General features: G+C 38.0%; 1 protein-coding gene across 4 annotated transcripts in view; it reads left to right on the plus strand.

The window, feature by feature from the left end:
- Positions 1-13,115, plus strand: part of sbno2a (strawberry notch homolog 2a) — a 59,492-nt gene that overhangs the window by 16,710 nt on the left and 29,667 nt on the right. For 2 of the 4 annotated variants that reach the window (XM_081374922.1, XM_081374923.1), the window contains exons 5-16: positions 546-719; positions 1,763-1,837; positions 1,933-2,035; positions 2,971-3,131; positions 4,263-4,396; positions 5,108-5,198; positions 6,750-6,893; positions 7,844-7,961; positions 9,411-9,516; positions 9,641-9,794; positions 11,325-11,501; positions 12,266-12,363. In XM_081374922.1, the coding sequence (XP_081231048.1) occupies positions 546-719; positions 1,763-1,837; positions 1,933-2,035; positions 2,971-3,131; positions 4,263-4,396; positions 5,108-5,198; positions 6,750-6,893; positions 7,844-7,961; positions 9,411-9,516; positions 9,641-9,794; positions 11,325-11,501; positions 12,266-12,363 (1,535 nt within the window). The remainder of the gene's footprint in view (positions 1-545; positions 720-1,762; positions 1,838-1,932; positions 2,036-2,970; positions 3,132-4,262; positions 4,397-5,107; positions 5,199-6,749; positions 6,894-7,843; positions 7,962-9,410; positions 9,517-9,640; positions 9,795-11,324; positions 11,502-12,265; positions 12,364-13,115) is intronic. The other 2 variants (XM_081374925.1, XM_081374924.1) reach the window with 1 other exon arrangement.

The raw sequence follows: 13,115 nt of genomic DNA on the forward strand, positions 1-13,115 counted from the left end.
TGTGATCATCAATACTGTTTGAAGCTTCCAGGAGTGAAAACCATCTCTTGACAGATTTACAGCAAATGTTTTGGAACGTTGGCCATGTCTGAAGTAATGTTGAGTGAGTCCAGAGCTGCTGTGAAAAACAATCCTCAGTTCACGCATCATATATCAGATGATTTTATGAGCACCGTTTCTGAGTATCACTAATTCTTCACCCAGAAATGAAAATGCTCATTTACTCGACCTCATGCCAAACTTATATTACTTTCCTTTATCATAGCTACTCTTTTCAATTCAGTAAGAGTTAATCTCATGCAAAGCATATGGCTTCAGACGACAGTGCATGTGTTGTATTGACCAACTATTATGGTGCTTTTGTAACTAAAGTTCCTGTTTATTGTAATCACATGGAAAAGACTGAACAAAGAAAGTCATGCACATTTCGACACACTTTGGTTAGATAACAGAATATCTAGAATGAAAATCTGCTGTGTATTTCAGTAAAATGATGTTAGTGACTGAACTGTTTGTGAACATGTTTTTATGGTTGTTGTTTTTAGGATTTGCCATGCATAGAGGAGCTATCCAACACATCGCTGTTCTCCTCGCCATCTGAATCTCTGTCGGAGTATCCAGACCCTTCAGGATTTGGCACCGATAGCCTGGCACAGTTACCCGCTGAGGGCACCGCGGCACCGATGTGCTGGGATATACCTGGACACAGTCAGAGACAGGTATTTATACACTGGTTTTCTCTCAGATATTAATTTTCACTGGTCCTGCCACAGAACTCAATTATAATCAGCACGTTTGCATGCATGTTCTTAAATTTCATTTATTTTTATTAGTAGTAATTATAAATAGTAATTAGTAATAATTATTTTCATTTATTATTAGTAAGTAGGGGTGTAACAATATATTGTCACAATATATCGCAATACAAAAATGCAACAATATGTATTGTGGATAATGACAGTGTATAGTTCACCCAAAATGAAAATTACTGTGTGAGAAAAAATTAAAGTTTTCAGAGTTTTAGTGTCAGTACTACATTAACTACTATATAATGTTGAATATAATGTATAATAATGCAGTGGTGGAATATTTGTGTGTCCTGATGATGCCAGATGTCTGATGTTACCAGTAAAAGTGGTTTTCATTATTTTAAATATATCTAGTCAGTGAAAGATTTCAAGCATATTCGTCTAAAATAATTCTGTGTTTTCAGCTTCAGAATCATGAATATTGTTATTCTGGTGTCTCTATTGTCCTGCATTGGGTTTCAGCACCAAGTCCGAGTCTATTCATTTACACCCACAATGTAATACCAAATTTAGCATTTTAATAATTTTTTTGTCAATATTTTATCATATGTCTTGGAGTATTGCAATAACATCTTTGTGAGTTCAGTGTCGTGACATGGTGTCGTTACACCCCTATTAGTAAGTTATTAGTACGGTACACAGTTAGATTTTTGCCCGTTACCCCGGTTTTGCTTGCATGAAAACACTTTTGCTATCAGATTAAAGCCGATGGAGAAGTGTGAACACTTTAAAAAAGTGTTTTCTACCAAAATAAAAGATGTATGGATTAATGTTTGAAAGCATTAGTTATTTTTAGTTGTTATAATTGTTGTATAGTCATAATGTCTTTAGCTGATCACATGCTTGCATAGATAATTGTAGATAATTCAAGATTTTTAGTCGATTGTATTAGCATGTAGCCTGAGTCCTATTCCTCGTGTGTTCAGCATCTCCTCTGTGTCCATGTTCTTCAGCAGAACCTGAGTGCGTTTCCGGGCCGGTTGGATGACTTCAGCGCGATCCTGTCTGCGTCAGTGGCAGGATTCAAGGTAGACTCTCTCCTTACCTTTATCTAATACTCTCTCCTCTATTTCATCACATTTCATCACCCTGTGTTTTCTACCTCCCTCCTTCATTTCTACAGCCTGCTCCTCCACCGCCACCAGAGGAAGAGGAGGAGGCGGACGAGGAAGAGGCCGAGGATTTGGGGCACGCGGACACGTACGCCGAATACAAGCCATCGAAATGTAAACTGACATGTCATATCATATCAATCCACAGCACAGGGGTGGGCAGTATGAGTAAGGTTATGGTGTATGACACGTCATAGTTATTTTAAGGTCCCAACTAAGTCTTAAAATGTCTTTAATTTTGTTTTCTCAAATTTAAAGGTATAGTGGAGGATCTTTCCGAATTTTAGATAAGACCCGCCCTCTCCATTTTTGAATAAGTTTGATTGATTCACCAGAATGATTGACAATTAGGAGGACCAATAGTATAGGTGATCCACCCGGAAGTAAAAAATCCTCCGCTATACCTTTAAGCTAATGAAATGTCCTATATTTTAAAAGGTTTATATAATGGAAGGCGCATCTTTTTCGGCAACACGTGATCCTTTAATACTAACACTTTCTTTTCTATTCTATATCTATTAAAAAAAATATATATTATGTACTGCATTAGAACTGGGAATGGTCACATCACTTGCATATTGTTGTCCTATTGTTAGTTTAATTGCTTCTATTTATCTCTTTATTTCTAAGTCGCTTTGGATGAAAGCTTCTTTAATGATTAAATGTAAATAATGGTATATTAATGATATTAAGATCTTAACGGTCTTAATTATCATTTTAAGAGACCTTAACGAAACAGTGAACGAAATAACAGTAACTGCGATAGGCAAGCTTATTTGATTGCACATTTAATACACAGTGGTAATTCAAAGTTCTTTACATAAAACAAAATAATAATAATAATGCACCGATCATGATTTTTCATGGCCAGTTCTTTTATTTATTGTTTTCAAAGCAAATTGGCCGATTCCAAAATCCAAAATTAATACACATACATTTCTATGTTAGTCCATCATTCTGCCCACCCCTACTACAGCAAATACTCAACTTGATTACATATTTTGTGGTGTTACCGTGTCAAAACAAGCGCTCTGTTCACATGTGTCCAGCTACTATTGGAATCTCTCACCCTGACATCGTAGTGGAGACCAACACACTGTCCAGCGTTCCTCCTCCCGACATCACCTACACACTGTCCATTTCAGACAGCACTATTAACTCTGGCCTGCTCTCCGCCCTGCAGCTCGAGGCCATCATCTACGCCTGCCAGGTACTGCTCCTCTGCGCTCCCTGTGCACTTTACTTTCACCTCTTCTGTCTCTCTGTTAATGTCTGTTTCCACTCAGAAATGTGAAGGTTAAAGGAGTTCACTTTCAAATAAACATTTCCTGATAATTTACTCTCCCCCATGTCATCCAAGATGTCCATGTCTTTCTTTCTTCAGTCGAAAAGAAATGAAGGTTTTTGAGGAAAACATTCCAGGATTTTTCTCCATATAATGGACTTCAATGGCAACCAACGGTTTGAAGGTTCAAATGTGAGTTTCAGTGCAGCTTCAAAGTCTCGACACGATCCAGCCGAGGAAGAAGAGTCTCATCTAGACAAACCAGCGCTCATTTTCTAAATAAAATAAAAAGGATATACTTTTTAACCACAAACGCCCGTCTTGTACCATTTCTGAGATGCGCCACGCATTTCGTCATCACTTTGGAAAGGTCACGCGTTTGGAGTAGGAGGACCGTTCAAAGTTATTGTATGTCTGACACATATTTATATGTATTTGTGTCAGTTTATTGTTTAAAACGGTCCTTACGTGTGTGCATATCCTGGATGTTTAACGATGTCTCGCGTGACCTTTCCAACGTGATGACGTAATGCGTGGCGCATCTCAGAGATGGTACAAGATGAGCATTTGTGGTTAAAAAGTATATAAATTTTGTTTTGTTTTTTAGAAAATGACCGATCGTTTCGCTAGATAAGACCCTTATTTCTCGGCTGGGATCGTGTCGAGACTTTGAAGCTGCATTGAGACTGACATTTGAACCTTCAAACCGTTGGTTGCCATTGAAGTCCATTATATGGAGAAAAATCCTGGAATGTTTTCCTCAAAAACCATTTCTTTTCGACTGAAGAAAGAAAGACATGGACGTCTTGGATGACATGGGGGAGAGTAAATTATCAGGAAATGTTAATTTGAAAGTAAACTACTCCTTTAATGTACACTTGTTTGTGCCAGAGGGAAATTTGTGTTGGGCTAAAAAATACAGCCACTGCATCACATAAAACAAATAGCAAAATGACAAAATAACACAATACAAAAACACCATAACACATAAATGATGTCTCTAAAAAAATGTTTAGTACAAATGTATGACGTTGCCTATGTGTCCGTGTTCCTCAGCAACACGAGGTGATTCTTCAGAACGGTCAGCGAGCGGGTTTTCTGATCGGAGACGGGGCTGGTGTTGGGAAGGGACGCACTGTGGCCGGAATCATACTGGAGAATTTTTTAAAGGGAAGGAAGAGAGCACTATGGTAAACACACACATGTGTCCCTAACACGCCTGATGAGTCAAATGAGTTTGACTGAACGTGAACCTTAAGGCCCGTGCACAACAGATTATCATGCATGCGTTTAATGCCTCGTGACTAAGCAAAGAGCGCCAATGTGAGTATACACACCGACACACAAAACGGCAGGCGTGAAAGCAAAAATCTTTTTTTTAAAACACCTTGGGTTAGTTTTTTTGTTTGACAGGACCGCGTTAAAAACTGGCTGACCAATGAGGTTTCCGCTTTTGTTCATGTGCCTGGAGCTGGTGAAGTTACAGTACTTGGCATAGACGTAATACATATGTCTATGGTACTTGGTGGCACTCAAGCACAAAACGGTCACACATTGATAGAAGACGAAGAGGAAGATGCAACGAGGCAAGATGAATGTAGAGCTGCTAGTCTCTTTGGTGTCTGAACACAGAACTTTATGACAAACACCACAGCGACTACAAAAATCTCAATAAGAGGGAGCTGTTATGGAGAGGAATTGCAGATCGAATAGGATTCAGGGAGTGAATTTGCACGTTCACTCGATGCATCGATTGGGTATGAACACAAAGACACTCCGAAAAACTCTGGTGATAAGCACGCGCGATAATCGTCCCGGTGTGCACGGGCCTTCAGAGTTTAAATTCTCCATTTATTATGATGACTTCATGCATAACAGAGGGAACTTTACTATTTTTTTAGGTTCAGTGTGTCAAATGATCTGAAGTACGATGCTGAGAGAGATCTCAAGGACATAGAAGCTCTCAACATCCCTGTGTTTGCTTTAAATAAGGTTTGTAAACCAGTTTTATTTATATCAGTATTGCACACGTTAGGGTTCTTCCGAATGTGATGGACGATGGAACTAACAGCGTTTGTGAGTTTAAAGCTAATATTTAAATCATTATTATAATAAATCATAATAAATGATCGATTGATTGATTGATTGATTTATAATAAATTTGAATACTAATTATAATATAAAAACAATCAAAATAAAAAGATTTTATTATTTTTTTTAAATATTAAAAGTATTTTATTTCTTTACAAGCATTCTTTTTATTTCAGTTTTATTAATTTTAATACTTAAACCTTATTTATTTAATTTAGTTACAGACAAAACATTTTCTAATTTTCTTTTAAGTTCATCTATTTTTTTTATTCTATTTCAGCTTTATTTCAATTAATGAGAATTATTTTAAATAGTTTTAAAATAAACACTTAACAACACTGCCTTTAACCTTCAAATGTGTTAAATTGTTGAAACATTAACTTAAAATATCAGGCGTATTTAAGTGAAAATTTTAGGTCACGGGTTCGACTGGCAAAAAGTTTGAAAATTCCTGCATTACTTGTTTCATTATCAGGCTTTTTGAACGAATCTGTTGAATTAATGATTCAATGACTCACTCATATAGACTTCACTCGTGTCATTACTAGATGAATCAGGATTTTTGAACAAATTTCTTGATTTATTGATTCAATGACTCACTCATATAGACTTCACTTGCTTCATTACTAGATGAATCAGGCTTTTTGAACTGATCTCTTGAGTTAATGATTCAATGACTCACTCATATAGACTTCATTTGTTTCATTACTAGATGAATCAGGCTTTTTGAACAAATCTCGAGTTAATGATTCAATGACTCACTCATATAGACTTCACTTGCTTCATTACTAGATGAATCAGGATTTTTGAACAAATTTCTTGATTTATTGATTCAATGACTCACTCATATAGACTTCACTTGCTTCATTACTAGATGAATCAGGCTTTTTGAACTGATCTCTTGAGTTAATGATTCAATGACTCACTCATATAGACTTCATTTGTTTCATTACTAGATGAATCAGGATTTTTGAACAAATTTCTTGATTTATTGATTCAATGACTCACTCATATAGACTTCACTTGCTTCATTACTAGATGAATCAGGCTTTTTGAACTGATCTCTTGAGTTAATGATTCAATGACTCACTCATATAGACTTCATTTGTTTCATTACTAGATGAATCAGGCTTTTTGAACGAATCTCTTGAATAAATGATTCAATGACTCACTCATATAGACTTCACTTGTTTCATTACTATGTAATCGAGAAAACCGTTATTTGAAGCATTTAGTTACTTTCAAAAGATCTATTTTGATTACTTCCATAGACATCAGTGTTTATATCCAAATTATACACTTTTATCCCAGTAATTCTGTGGTAATTTGAATATTTGTAACAGAAATAATGATACTGTGTGGTTAAAAAGATTTGCAGATTGCACATTTGAATGTTTGCGGCGCTGCACGATTCCGGTGTGACCGTTATTAATCTTTTCCTCTCTCATACAGATTAAATACGGAGATACGGCTACCTCAGAGGGCGTTCTTTTCGCCACATACTCAGCGCTGATCGGAGAGAGCCAGGCCGGCGGGCAGCACCGCACCAGACTCAAACAGATCCTGGACTGGTGCAAACCCAACTTTGATGGAGTCGTATCCTTCACGTCCAGCTTGTGCCTTTATTTGAAATCTTAACTGCAGTTTTAGCACCATTTCAGCATTAATTGGCGTTCAACAAGAACGTTTGTCCATTTTCAAATGCGATACACAATAGTTGTAAATAGTTGCAGCAAAACCTGTTTCGTGCTGTACCTTTACGACTGATGTATAATATAATATCTAAATGACTTCTTTTATAATTGGCTAACCTCTGTGTACCAGCGCAGTTCACATTGTCATTCATCAGGGATTAACTTAATACTGATTAACTGTTAAGTAAGGGATATACCATGGCTAGCTGTGCATTATATGATTTTAATGCACGACGTGGAGGCAAAGAACCACGCACAACGGATGCCATGGATTTTCCCGATTATAACATGGTTATTTGGCAGCAATGACAACTTAAAGCTTTTATTTATGTTTGCAGCGCAATATTTAAGCGGAAGGGTAAAAATGTATGGTTATTTCCATCAGTTACAGCTCGTTAGATCTAGAATTCTGCCCGCTTTGAATCAGACAGAGATAAAGTAGTGCATAAGATTATATTTATTTGAATTTGAATGAAGTAAAGCATATGTTTGAATTAGTGATTCAGTAGCAAAGCTATTTTATTAATAAAAGTCACTGGGCTGGGTTGATAACTTTCTGTGCTCCTGAATGTTTCTCTCTCTGTGTGTGTGTGTGTGTGTGTGTGTGTGTGTGTGTGTGTGTGTGTGTGTGTGTGTGTGTGTGTGTGTGTGTGTGTGCACTTTAATGAAAACAGCGCGTTAATATAGAACAGTGATTAAACTGACTTAGATCTACCTGTGCATTAAACTTTACATTTTATTGCACACCTTCCAGACAATTATAAACGAGTATTCAGACAGACCATGGCATAATATGTATTAACAAAAGTATTGTAGTAGTGTTGTTGACCCTTGACCTTTAACCTCTGTCAGATTGTGTTTGACGAGTGCCATAAGGCTAAAAATGCGACTTCCACCAAGATGGGTAAAGCCGTCCTGGATCTGCAGAGCAAACTCCCCCGGGCGAGAGTAGTGTACGCCAGTGCCACAGGTGGGTTCTCGCCACACCGTCTTTACACTCACTACATGTGTGTTAGGCATATGTAATTGGCCTTCACTACTCTGGTTTTATTTTTTTATAAGGTATTGATCACACCTTTATTTACATATGTATAGTTTTTTTTAAATCGTTATAAAGGAATTTTGTGGAAGCTTGTTTCTGCCACAGAATAGAACAATTTAAAAGATAATTTTGACTTTATCTCGCAATTCACTTTTTTTCTCAGAATTGCGTCATATAAAGTCACAATTGAGTGTTACGAAGTCAGAATTGATTCAGAAAAAATGCCAGAATTGCGAGTTTATACCATTCAGGAATGTGCTTCAATGTGATGTCACATTGGAACAGGCCCCGCCCACAACAACTCCACCCTATTAGCATAGACTCCGCCCCTCAGATTCTTATTAAAGCTGCTAAAGTTGTTCGAGGGGTGGTGTGGCGCTCGAGGGGTGGTGTGGCGCAGTGGATAAGACACATGCCTTTGGTGTGAGAGACCCGGGTTCGAATCCACTGTGAGACACCAATGTGTCCCTGAGCAAGACACTTAACCCCTAGTTGCTCCAGAGGCGTGCGACCTCTGACATATATAGCAATTGTAAGTCGCTTTGGATAAAAGCGTCAGCTAAATGAATAAATGTAAATGTAAATGTAAATGTTCAGTCAAGAGCAGTGAGTGATTTTCTGTCGTTATTGTTTGATTCATATTAACAGCATACATAGTAGTAGGTACTGTATATTTCACTTTAATACACAGATCTAATATACACATTCAATTTATTTCCCTGCTGTTTGTTCACAAACGTAACGGACTGTGTTTGTGAACTTTGTGTTTTTGACATAACTGTGTGTATTTGTCAGTTTAAGCGCAATAAGACGTTAAAGAGAGATTAGTTTAATACTCGCGCGACGCGCTACCTGACATCCAGCTTTCTGTGCGTGTGATTTGGATGTGTGCACTCAGAAAATTTTAGACTGATATGGCTTTAAAACGCAAGCAGATAATAAACTTTCATGATGATGAAGAACAGCAGTGTCACGTGACCGTTTTGAAGATACTCAAAACCGAACAGATGTTTTCTTAGTTTTTGGCAGAGTATTGGAGTCACGTAGTGCACAGGCTCCGCCCTCTTCTGGATAAGGGGGCGGGAAGCAGCAGCTCATTTGCATTTAAAGATACATGCACGAAAACAGCATGTTTTTCCTTCCTCTCAAAAATAGGCGTTTACAACGTGGTATAATAAATGATCTGTGGGGTATTTTGAGCTGAAACTTCAGGCACATCATGGGGACATCTGAGATTTAAATTACATGTTGTAAAAAGAGGCGTAATAGGTCCCCTTTAAAGGGGATTTTATTATGGTTTAATTTATTAAAATATCTTGGTCTTTGTGGACTTATGAGATCTAAGAGTTTCCTGCCTTTATCATTCTCGTTGTCTAGGTGCTTCAGAGCCAAAGAATATGATCTACATGAGCCGATTGGGGATCTGGGGGCAAGGAACACCGTTCAAGACCTTTGATGACTTCTTGCATGCTATTGAGAAGAGGTCAGAGTTCATCCTGAGCATCACAGTGACCATGGCTTAGATTTCTCCGATGATGACAAAATGCTCACTTTTTAAAACTATTCTCTTATAAACATTTGCTCAACTCTCACCTTTGTTCTTCCAGGGGTGTTGGTGCCATGGAGATTGTTGCAATGGATATGAAAGTGAGTGGCATGTATATTGCACGGCAGCTGAGCTTTTCCGGCGTGTCCTTCCGTATCGAGGAGATTTCACTGGACGAAGAGTTTAAACTGGTCTACAACAAAGCAGCTAGACTGGTGAGAGAAACCAGTTCTTATTTTATCAGATCTTTTGTCTTTGGGTCGTTATGTTTCTCACAGAATTCTGCTCGTTTTTAATCATTTATAGATATAGTAGCATAGTAAAGATTACATTTATATGAATGCATTAGTGTGAGAGAGAGCGATTGCGTGTGAATAGTGAAACTGTGTGTTTTAGTTACTGTGAAATATATGCTAGAACTTTTCAGTTTCTTAGCTATTTTATTGATAAATCACAGAACAGAGATTACAATACATTTCTGCGCCACTGAATGATTCTGTTAGTGCGCGATCTTCGTGTGATATACGCTACTATCTGTGTTGTGTGTGGGTAATGCAGAAGCAGTTTAGAATGACGATTAACTTACCTGTACAATAAGCTGTGTAAAATATGCATTTACGTGATCAATTTTGAGCATCCAGGTGGTATAATCAAGCATATCTTGTGGCGCACTCTCCGAGTATGCATTTATTTGTCATTTTAACTGAAACTGAGCGTTAAATTGGACTTCAAAGATTTCTGTTGCGCCCTCTACAGGCCATGATCAGCGACTAGTCGACGTCAAGCTTAAAGGGCACATAACACACACAGTTTCTTCCAATCTCATGTTAATCTTGAGTACATATTGAGCAGTATTGCATCCTTCATATCTCCGAAGAGTCTTTAGTTTGATCAAATTTATAAAAGACAGATACGCAGTACCGCTTCTTTCCAAAAACAGCCAACCTCCTGAAGGCGTTGCGTGGGCGGAGCTAAAGAGTCACGCAAAATACATCATTGCATTATCCATAGATGACATTTGATTCACTATACGTTCGTGTTGTTTACATTATATGCACTTATGCGCTGATTGCCAACAAAACACAGACATTTGACGTTACTTACCGCCTGCAATTCCGACTCTTGACCGGGATCTTTTATCTCTGGAACCGCTCCATCTTTCAGTTTCAAACGATCTGCAAATCCTAATGCTGGGCTTTTGGGAAGCTGAGCAAGGTTATCTTTCCCTCACAACCAAAAACACACTGATTTTGTGGTCTAAAAACAAAATGACAGCTCTGCCGATGGCTTCCATAACCCGAACAAAATCCGTAACGCGCTCTTGCTCTTGCTCTGGTTGATGTATGCGTGCGCTCTTCCGGAAGAAGTGCCCATAGAAGGAATTTGCCCTTAATGACATCATATGTCACACATACATACTTGAAAAAAACTTTCTGAAACTTATACAAATCCTGATGGAGTGTATTTGGCACAGAAACTTTGGCCATGTTTAGCATGAGAATCTCTTTAACAGTGTAAACAAGTCAGAATGCATGAAATAGCATTAGACATCCTCTTTAAAGCATCACGGCAGACCATTAAAGTCGACTAGTCTGTTCAACCCCTAGTGTGGACAAAAGGCCAAAACATAAAGATGCAATTTCTAATGTATCCAGATTAATGTAGACGTAACCTAAGACTCTCTGCCATGATTTGTCAATTGATTTTGATTACATGACATTTTAAATCCTTCTTTCTCTCTCTAGTGGGCTGAGGCTCTGGAGTTGTTCACCCGAGCTGCAGACACGCTGGGTCTGGCCTCCCGGAAGTCTCTCTGGGGTCAGTTCTGGGCGTCACACCAGAGGTTTTTCAAGTACCTCTGCATCGCCGCTAAAGTCCGTCGCCTGGTTGAGCTCGCTCAAACTGAGATGCAACACGGCAACGTGAGTCGGGATTAATATTTGTGCTTTTGCTTGTTATATAAACCCATAGAAAGGTTTTACTATTCAGGTACAAGGTCCTTTAAGTGCTTGAAACACTTGAATTGGACCTTCTGAGATTTAAGTCCTGGAAAACCCTTGAAAACAGCCATATTTTTGAAAAGGCACTTGAAAAGTGCTTGAATTATTGAAAGACTATAAATGTGAAATTGGTGCTTAATTTTATTGATAAAACAATCTTTTCACGCAAAATGAACGCCGCAGCCCTTCTGATAATAGATATGGAGCCATTTCGCATGGCTATGAGTGTGATATTGCTCATAAATATTCAAGTACATGATACAGTTTTAATTCAGGTCAATCATACATTCATGAGAAAAACAATTTGAACAAGGAAAGCAATATCTTGTCATAGCGCCCTTTCAATGGTTAAAGATCCAACAGTCATTTCATTTGCTGCACTTTATTTGTATGATTTTGTTTTATTAGTTCATTTTTATTTATCTATTTACCTTTTTAGAATTTGAAAGATAATAAAGATATTGTTTGATAAGTGAGATCTCTGATTGTAGTCCTTGAAAACCAAAAAAGTAGTGCTTAAAGTCCTTGAAAATCCCAGAATTTCTGTTGAATGTAAAATGTTTTAAACATCCATACCCAGTAATAGTACATGGAAAGGTAAATTAATTTTTAAAAGTGTGGAAACCATGTTTTAAGTGTTTCACTAATTGTGTCCAATCGCCTCTCTCCCATGTCACTTCAAACAGTGCATCGTGATTGGCCTGCAGTCCACTGGAGAGGCCCGTACTCGAGAGGTCCTGGACGAGAACGATGGACACCTGGACAGATTTGTCTCCGCTGCTGAGTGAGTGCGCTGAAACTCTTTAAAGCAAGCCATTTTCCATCAGCTTCTGTCTGTTTGAATGGGGAAAGATGAGATTGACAGCGAAAATCATATTTGCCGATTATTCCCTTGAAATTGTAATTGCGATTATTAATTACGATTGTCACAATTTACATTGAATAATGTTTTGAATGTTTATCAAAATAAACATCTGAAAACACTCTTCCTGAAAAACTTATATTGCTTTTTTATAGCATTAAGCCTCAAATGTCAAAACTAAACTAAAATTAAAACAATGGGGAAAAAACCCTTAAGATAAGCTGTAGAAAAGAAAAAAAAAATCTTTTGCACACAGAATAATGTAAGTGGATATTTTTTTTTTATAATTGCGCCTTTGAACGATTACATAATTGTGGCATCCGTAACTGTATAACTGTATCGCGATTACAAATGCGATTAATTGTGTAGCCCTAGCTGCCATTTATTTTATGCTCATCTTATCAGTGCAGTGGCTGATCGGTAGTAAATGCAGAGGGCGTCTCACACACCCCACACACACAGACGCGCACACACACACCCATATACACCACATATCCCTCTGAACACCCGAGGGCGTCTCACACACGCGTGCACACACACCCACCCATCCACACCACATATCCCTCTGAACACCAGAGGGTGTCTCTCTCACACACACACACACACACACACACACACACACCACATATCCCTCTGAACACCTGAGGGCACACACACACACACACACACACACA

This window comes from Scardinius erythrophthalmus (genome assembly GCF_964197995.2).
Source record: "Scardinius erythrophthalmus genome assembly, chromosome: 9".
Classification (NCBI taxonomy): Eukaryota; Metazoa; Chordata; class Actinopteri; order Cypriniformes; family Leuciscidae; genus Scardinius; species Scardinius erythrophthalmus.